Source organism: Acanthaster planci, linkage group LG02 (assembly GCF_054643075.1).
Source record: "Acanthaster planci isolate LZ-2023a linkage group LG02, COTS_SCS, whole genome shotgun sequence".
NCBI lineage: Eukaryota > Metazoa > Echinodermata > Asteroidea > Valvatida > Acanthasteridae > Acanthaster > Acanthaster planci.
The window spans coordinates 13,790,627-13,800,180 of NC_141778.1; the positions used below are offsets into that span (position 1 = coordinate 13,790,627).

The 9,554-nt window shown below is 44.3% G+C and overlaps 1 protein-coding gene across 1 annotated transcript; it reads right to left on the reverse strand.

The window, feature by feature from the left end:
• Positions 1-893: 893 nt before the first annotated feature.
• LOC110973236 (uncharacterized) lies at positions 894-8,540 on the reverse strand. The gene is made up of 3 exons (XM_022223905.2): positions 6,938-8,540; positions 2,006-3,667; positions 894-1,422 (listed from the first exon to the last, which is right to left on the reverse strand). Exons 1-3 carry the CDS (start codon positions 8,407-8,409, stop codon positions 969-971), a joined length of 3,588 nt encoding a protein of 1,195 aa, XP_022079597.2. The 5' UTR covers positions 8,410-8,540; the 3' UTR covers positions 894-968.
• Between the last annotated feature and the right edge of the window lie 1,014 nt (positions 8,541-9,554).

A 9,554-nucleotide genomic window follows, 5' to 3' on the forward strand; every position in this document is an offset into this window, starting at 1 on the left:
GGAGCTAGTAAACCAAGGGCTGCGGGTTAATATATACATGTATAAAGTTTATAATCGACTTCCTAAAATATTTCTTTCTATGAAAATGAAAAGCGAATTCTTTAATTAATCGACTGCAAGTAAGCCCTATGGGTTCCTTGAAAGCAATTATATGTATAATTATTCATTTACCGCCGATGCGAACAAAGTAAAGTTGTATCAAGAACAGCCCCTGTCTTAAAAATGTTAAGCTTAACTCTGTATACGCAATCAGTGGCATAACTACCGGGGGGGTGCCCCCCAACGGAGGCCCGTGCCCCCCCTTGAAATTTTGAAATGGACAAAAAATAAATGTAGGCCTACCTAGTTCAATTATTTTCAGTGCCCCCTAAAAACAAATTGTGCACCCCAGGTACCCCCCTCAGCTGTAGCACCCTAGTTACGCCACTGTACTCAATGAAGGTGGAAATAACTTGAGCTTTCCGTTACGGGCTGGTGACGGTTAAAGTCCGGTTTTCAAAGGGACATATTGTAAGTTAGCCAATAGGCTACGGTTTTCAAAGTCAAAGTCATTGGAGAACAAGAACGCCTTTAAGGCGGGCGCTGCGGACTGACTGACGCGTGAGAATCATCATACGTCTGGAGTGCTCTGATAGGGCACTCACGTGCGCATTGCTGCTCAGAATGACCTTCAGCACCTTCATTTGGGTCTGAATTGTTTGAGTTCTAGTGAACTGGCAATACAGGAATTGGTAGCCGATTGTCCAGGGATTATGCCTTTCAATAATCTGAAAACTTTTCTTGCCCAAAAATTTTTAACAAATGATCGTACCTGCTTTTAGGTTCTTCCATTTCCCCATCATTTTCAAAAACGCTCAAAACGCTAAAAAGAAAACACAAAACGACATAGCCAATTTTCAGAGTTGACCTCTCTTTTGCGTGCGTTTAATATGCTCATGGAAATGACGGAAAATGGATTGTGCCTAAGCTCAAAGCGGAGAGCTTGACTCCTCTCTTTCTCCGACATCCAATTTATATGGCAAACCCTCCCTTGTTGCTCGTAAATTGTGTCTCTCAATCCGATCTACCCGAGCCCTGTATGCCATACAACCCCCGAAAAAGAAGACAGACAACACCAAAGCACCAATGACTGCTCCAATCAAAGTTTCGATGACGGCAGTAGCCTGCTCTGAGGATAGTTTTAACCCGATGCCTTCACCGACCACGCAAGGCTCTTGATCCGGCGGGCAGGGTGTCACCTCAGAAGGTGGAGGAACAGGTGACGTGATGGTCGGTAGGTAAGCTGCCCAGAACCGGAGGAGATGTGGCCAGTCGTTGTCAACGCCAGAGTAGGCTTGGGGGCAGTCGGTGAGTGACATGTACTTGAGGTCATCTGAGTCGAATGATGGCCACTCAACGCCCGACAGAGAAGTCCCAGGGTTACTGTCCGGAAGGCAAGATAAATTTTGTGCTCAAAATGACTCATATAGGTAAGTCGGGTATCGAAGACTTATTAAATCAAGACAGGACTAACATTGTCTACAGTGACTGACTTCACACAACTTTGACTAATACAGGTATTTGACTTATCTTTGACGAATGAAATAATGTCAGTCATTGGCCTGTCTGACTACTTTAAATGAGTGGCCTGTCTGAATGGTTTAAACTGGTCATTTAAACATAGAGCATAGAAACAGAATTGGGCTTATCCCAATTCTCTTTCCGTCTGTTTCCATTATTATATCAAATTTCCTCTCATAGGGACTACAATTCACTGTAAACAGTCATTTTGACTGATAAAAAAAGTGCTGATGGGAAAAGGGACGTACAAACTTGGGCGTTTGCAGGATTTTCGGGGGGAGCTCCTTTTCAAGGGGCAAATTTCAAACACTCATTTTTATCTCTATTCATCTCCTTTTATCATTTGCTTTTCTCATTTTTCCGTTTTTCATTTTTCAATTTTCCGGCATGATCAAGCCCCCTTGCCCCCTCCCCCCTCGCGAAGCCTATAAATTAAAAATCTTACCCATTGTAGATGAAATTTTTCAAGAATTCCATGTGTTCCAAGGTGACCCGCTTGTCGTTAAGCCTGTAGGACAGGTCGAATTTGTCCACAAGAGGACTGTATGGATCACCAAACAAAAACTGCAGACTATCGTCAGCAGTTGCACCGTAAAGAGGTAGCAGTGGTCGGTATTGGACAGACGGTTTGTGTTCAAACAGGTATACGTAGGCCGATTGACCAGCGTCGGCGTGGAGCCTGGCGGTTTCCAATAAACTCCAGCCTGACAGCTGGTCGTTTAGGAGCTTCCTGAAACTTCCCCTTGTCTCGCAATCGTCACCTAATCCGCCTTTTCCGATATATTCCGTCGCCAGAGCCGACGCTGCTTCACCAGGATTGAGAAAAGAGAGCCTGCTAACAGTTTCTATGTATTGCTCGAGTTCTCCAACACTCGGACAGCCCAAGCCGGTGAAAAGCAGGCTTCGAGCGCCATTCTCGTCGAGTGGAACTCCAACAATAACATCAACGTCGTTAATTCTGCCGTTTTTCAGCAGCTCGATGGGTCTGTCAGTGATGAAATCCCCGTCAACGACAACCGGGAAAGCAACCCCAAATGGAGGATTTACGGTGTTGGATACGATGTCTGCTGCTGGTTTCTCACGAAGGCAATTGATCATCGCCTCACTGCTAGTGGTTGGGCATCCCAGTTTGGTGGCCAAGGCCTTCGTTGTTTCAGGAGCACTCGGGATGACTTGATTGTTGACAGGTGGGGATATAGCAGTTGTAGCCATCAGAACAGTTCTATTGAATAAGCCTTTTGCCTTCTCAGAGAGTACTAAGAGATGTGTCAGAACGCCACCTGAGCCGTGACCGAAGACTGTAACGCGTCCTGGGTCACCTCCAAAGCTTCCGATGTACTTGTTGACCCATTTGAGAGAAGTAAGGATGTCATGCAATCCGTAATACCCAGGAGCTGCCTCGTCCCCCGTGGACACGAATCCTAGAGCTCCCAGACGATAGTTGAGAACCACAACAATAGTTCTGATTTGCGATGCAAGAAGAGTTGCATCGTGGACGGAGGATGTGCCGTGTACTCCGAACCCAGTGTGAACAAAAACAAGAACTGGTAAAGCAGTGTCGTTAGCGTTTTGAGTGGGAGCATAGATGTTAAGAGTCAGACAATCTTCACTTGTGTGGTTCAACCCGAGGCGAACCATCCAAGGGTCTTGTGTAACATCTTGAGGACAGGCAGCTGGTAGCTTCTCCGGGATGCCGAGTGGTTGATCACCCCACGGTCCTGTATCTTCAGGTGGTTTGAATCGCAAATCACCAAGGGGTGGTTTTGCGTAAGGAATACCCAAGAACTCGGCAACTTCGCGCCCTCCCATTGCCTCGTCAGCGACTCGCAGAGCACCAATGATAGATCCCAGCACTTCACCGTCTTTGCTTTCTATCTGCACAGTCTTTGTGTCCGGTTTTTGCACGGTGCCACTTCTGACAGGTACATCATAGGAACACGTTTTCTCATTAAACGGCTCCGTAATGGTTGGGATGTACTCGTTCCAGAAGGCGACTTTGTCAGCTTTGAGGCGCTGTCCCGTACTTATGTTTACGTTTAGAATGATGTACGTTTCGTTCTCTGGGTCAAAGTCCGGCCACTCGGGTGAACCAACCGCATTAGGATTCCTTCAATATAACAGAAAACAACAAATATTAAAGACAAACAAATCACCTTGAATCAAATGTGGATTTACGTCAAAAGATGAAAGTATTATTTGTGCATTTGACAATTGTCTATAAATCCACATTTATGTCGCAGACTTTAGGGGCGGCATTCCGTTTCTATTGGTATATTAAAACGTGATTTTGAATTTTTGTCTGCTGGGGCTTGCCGGAATCCCAAATACCGTACAGACAAGCATGAGCATTTTTTTAACGTGATGTCATTTGTAAGTCCCCTATGAAATGAGTACATTATTATCTCTTGAACTTTTAACGTTTTTCATGTCTGAAATTCGAAAGACACGCTGAAGATAGACGAAGTGTGAAGTCTACACTCCCGTTTCCGAAACGGCTTATGACTGACAAAAACTATATTGTTTTTATTCTCATCTTTACTTTTGCTTGTACGCGGATTTAACTGTACAGCAAAGCATCTCTCAAGCCACACTTTCACTGAGTTTCGACCGGTCTCGTAGGCATTGTGCAGCGAGTGCAAAAATCTTAAAATTAAAGATTCTCTCGACTAGTTTGGTACTGTTTTCTTTCATTTGAACTAATTTCGTTCTAATAGAAGGTGTAATGTGTGCGAAGCGAATCAGCCCTTTTCACTTCGAACAAAACATCGGTAAAAACGTGCAAGCGAATGAACAGTCATTTTCATCGGCTTACGAAACTTTGGTCCACCCTTACTTACTCGCATAATAGTACCAAAAGAATTGCATTCGACAATGATGGAAATACAGTGCCGCAAACCCTCATCAAAAGTCCTAAATGAATCTTACAGGATCCTGTAGGATTCTCTAAAATTATAAAGATTTCCAATGGGAAATGTTTGTGGCTGTATGGATACCTTCAGGTTTCCAAGGAAAATAGTGTGCGCTATAAGACAGTGTTGTATTCGAGTCCCTTACAAGTCCCTTTAAGCCATCAATTCACAAGCTATTCAAATGAGCTGTGACAAAAGAATTCTTTTGTTATTGTTCACCCTGTTACCTTTGACTGGCCTTGGAACTTGTGACTCAGAGTACATGGGACTTGTGATGGACTCGACTCCAACACGGCTGTAAGATTCTGAAGGATACCTGTTGGGCTCCTTTCGTGTAATGCGTGAGCGGAATCAGAAAGCCACTACTGTGGTGGCACACCGCTCGTGGGTGTTACGCGCACGTTGCATGCGTGCTTCAGTGTGGTGCCGCTCCTTTATCCGCTCTGAGAAGAGCAAAAGAGGGCGTGTTTTGAAATGTGTGGTCTTTGCGTGCACGCCTAACGCGTGCTAGAACCCGGTTGAAAAACTTAGTGCCATCTGTCTGTCTTTCGCCGGTAAGGGTGCACTTCAGCTCAGGGCGTATTGTTCTGCAAGATGACGCCACACACTTACATGTGCACTGTCCTATAGGTCTCGAGATGGACTAGAAGAGGACTCTGTTTTCTTAGCAACGGAGACTCCTTTGGTTGAAACGGAGCTCCGCTGGTTCACGAACGACTAGGAAATGCACGCCTCATGGTCGCATCACTACCAACTACTACTCCCGACTAACACGGCTCTTTTCAACCGATGAGGGATGCTTCTGTTCGAGGCGGATAGATCTTTCTTTTTTGCTTTTCTAAACAAATTTTGGACACTTCGTATCGGTGGTCAAAATTTGCTAAACGTTCTCCCTCGGTTCGCCTCTTTGATGCCTTAAAACACACTTTTAGTGTGATGACCTGTAACATAGGAGGCATTTTCATTTAGCAGAAATAGTTATCATTTATTTGCGCGAGGTTTTTTTAACACTGAGTAAATTTTTGTTTGAGTTTTGTACTCGAGGTCAGCTATAGTTTTGCCAACCAAATCTGGCTTGTGACGTAGCAAAAGAAAGGTCACTAGATCCCCATTTCACTGAACACCATTAAAAAGTATCGCGTAAACAAACCAATCGAGGTCAACAGTACAGATCTTCGGTCGATTTATTCACTGTGGCCATGAGTATAGCTTTGGCGTTCCATGCTTCAAGAGACCGAACAGAAACGATTTTCCATTGTTGTTGGACTCACAGTAGGGTAATCTTGCTAAGTCCCTTGTACGGTTGGTGTTGGCATGAGAGCGGAGCTTATAAATTAGGAAAGCAGGCCGTGTCTGAAATGGGCTTCCAGAGCTACGGCTAGGTCAACTAGTTGTCTGTGCGTCTCTGCGTAGGAGTAAAGACTTTGACCTAGTTCTAGACAAAGGATTCCGATTTAGCCGTAGTAATGTATTTGAGAAGGCGCAGATTAAATTTAATCCAATGGATGGAATATCATGACATCCCATTTTTTGGGTGTAACCAATATCAACACGTTAAGTTATACTACTTTTTAAGCCTTTGCCTTTAAATAGAATCCCCAACCCTCGTGAAACATTGTCCCAAACACTTTCACAGGAACCTTAATTCACTATTATTGGTGTTTACGGCATTCAATATTGTATCGTTCGGTATGGAAGCCACCCCCCTCACATCCTACTTGTAGACCTCAGTGGAAATTTCATCTGCATACGGGTCAGCTTTTTATCGTTTAATGTATCAGTCATGTTTTAATGCAGCAGTCATGTTTTTTTCTGGATTTGATGCTTTGATGTTACCATGCTTTGATGTTTTGACGTGTTTAGCTTGCGGATCTTGCTTTCAGAATGTTTTCCTTCATTGTGTGATTTTCGTTTTAAAATTTGTCACAGTGATTTGATATTTATTTCTATTTGGCTCACGCACTGGTGTGTTCTTGTGAGTTCTTTGATCTCGGTGTATAATGGAAGACCTTTACCTCCGATCAAGAACTAGTCTTCGGAGCAGGGGCCCAACGACGGTAACTTTGTATCTGACCTTTCTGAGGGGTGAGGATAAATTGTTTTTTTTCTACGCTCTAAGGAAAAGGGGATGAAATAAAATACAGGTAGTCATCAAAATTGCCTTTCATTTTTCAAACCTCAAAGAGAAAACTTTTTCGGGGTAGAGCAGGTCCCTTAGGTTGTCGCCTGTTATGGGGGATCACCAAGCTATTTGGGGTTCCAAGCCTCACTTTCACTTTTTTTCAGATGTGGCTTTAAACTAAAATTATTTCAAAATTATTTTAAATACAAACTCTTATGTATGTGTAATGAACTCTTATATCGTTGCTGTTATTTTTACTCTCAAGGTCTTAAAATAAAAAGGTTAACCTCTCTTTGAATTTAAGATGGCTGACACATTATGAATACAGTCTATTGTAATTACTCACCCACTTCGTGCAAATTGCGCCCAGAAGTTCATTATCTGGTTGGATAATGCAGCAGCTTCCGCGTCTCCAGGATAAAGCGAGTTTGTCAAACCAAAGACGTATAACAATTCCAAGCCTTGAGGAGAACCTGATACCCAGTCATCCCACTGAGGCGGTAGGAAAACATCCTTACCGGTTTCGTAAACGAAATAGTAGAAGTACGTGTTAGTGCCTTCAGCAGCTTTAGTGTGGCGGCCAAGCAAATAGACGGAGGGTATGAAGAAGGAAACATCGCCTACCACATCTAGGTATTTCAGAACATTTCCTCTTGGGTCTGCAAGCTTGTCTCCACCGAAGTAGAAGGTTGTAATTGCGTCAGAGATAGCTTGTGGGTTCTTACACCTGCAGACATTTGATATGGAAGCCCGTATAGAATCTCTAAGGTCCCCTGCCGAAAGGTTATCTGGTACTGAAGCATGGATAAAAGTCCCCTCTCGACTGTTCACCCCTAAGAGGAGGTCGTACTGTCCAACTCGGGGATGGGACAAGAGGGAGTTAATGTCGGTGGTGAGAAACTCGCCGTCAATCGTAGGTGCTGTTTTAAAGAGGTCACCGTGTCTCAGAAGGTCCTGCATGCTGGACTCGCGAAGACAACTGATAACAGTACGAGATGAACTTTCATACGGTGAGTCACACCCAAGAGCAGAGGCAAGATTTAACGCCTCTCGCTGAGCTGAAATGCCGGAAATTATCTGGCCATGGAATGCCGCTCCACTCTGGGCAATCACCCGCTGGAAAAGATTGTTGTCATTCAGCGGTGAAATCATTTGGTAGGTCACGCTCCATCCTCCTGCCGACTGACCAAAGATGGTGATTTGGTTTGGATCACCACCAAAATCGGCGATGTTGTCTTTGACCCATTGGATGGCGAGGCGTTGGTCCCACAATCCGTAGTTCCCAGGTGCTGCGTCATCCCCAGTGCTGAGGAAGCCGAACAGTCCGAGACGGTAGTTGAAGTTGACCACAATAACCTGCCCCTGGACAGCTAGTAAAGTCCCATCATACAAGTCCCCTCGTCCATTCGTTAGTCCGCCACCGTGTATGTAAATCATGACGGGGAGAGGTCCAGACGAGGCCACAGCATCATGAGGAACGTACACGTTCAGAACTAGACAATCTTCGGAGAAATTCATGTTGGGGAACAATTGATCAAACAGCGAGGCTGCGCCTACCGGTATCTGGGGACAACTTGGGCCGAAATCGGTAGCATTGAGCACATCGCTCCAGGGGGCTCGTGGCACGGGTTTCGCGAAGCGCAACTGACCAGTCGGTGGCTCAGCGTACGGTATCCCAGTGTAGCGTGTTATTACTGGCTGAATGAATCCAGGCATGATCATTTTTAAACCCACTATTTCGCCTGAACTGGTGTTAGTTACAGCCAAATTCCCTTCTCCAAGTTGGAGACCAACGACGAATATGGCCCAAATCAACATCTCGCCGATGTTTCCTGAAGTCTTTTATTGGTGAAAACCTTGTCTCTTGTAGCTTGCAGGAAAGATTGTGGTCTCATGAGCAAGTGTCTGAAGTACACAACACCGGCGCTTTTATACACCTGTTCACCCAACCGCGCAATAACCGTGGAGTGGTTGTGCTCCGTACCATGACAGTCATTTGCTGTTTTCGTTACCTTTCTTTTACGACTAGAGGAACTTGATCAGTTAGTGTCAACGTACTTATATTTCCTGTTGAAACCAAAGCACTTTGCTCACGACAACAGGCGTTTGTACAAATGCACACTATGTCAAAAGGTTAAAAATGCTAAAAAACTACCAAAATTTTTTTTAATGCGTGCATTCTGCCTTGGCGATGCCAATAAATTTGTAACGTGAATAGGCTGAAAAAAATTTGCAAAGCACCCAAAAGGCGTGCATATGGAAAGGCACCTTTACTAACTCGCTGCGGTGACTCGCCATCTCGCCGCGGCGACTTAATATCTTGCCGCGACAAGTTAAATCGTTGAATATCTATCTCGCCGTGGCGAGTTATAAGATCTTACGGCGGCGTCAAACTGATATCCCACTGCGGCGAGTATTTCAATCGTCTCATAAATCCTGTTTAGCCTGCCATCGTTTTCAAATGCATCCTCAGGTGACGCAATGACGTTTGGTTTTAGAATGCTCAGAAAAATAGGATATGTTACATTTCAAGAAAGCTTGGTTTCAAACACGAAAGAAAACAAAAGAAATTTCATTTTGGGGTGTGAACTTCCACATTCAGATGAGGGGTAGACTGTTTTTTTTTCTATTTCCTTCCTACATTTCCAAATGCCGAGCAGAAGCAAGAGGACTTGAAAATTACATTTGAAATTTCGTCAGTCGAAATTTATTAATTTATAGTACTTAAAATGGAGTTCAAAAACAGTACTTTTACAAACGCAACGCCCGAAATACCTCACAGAGTTGGACGCTCAAAGCGTTCTAGATTATTTAGTGCAGTAACCCTGAATAATATATTAGTACACACGTGTCATGCGCACCCAGAAAATGTCGACCTGGGTTCAAATGTCAAAATAAAGTCTATCCAACATGCTTTAGAGAAATATATGTTATGTATTTGCCTTTCCCAGGCGCCTGCGCTG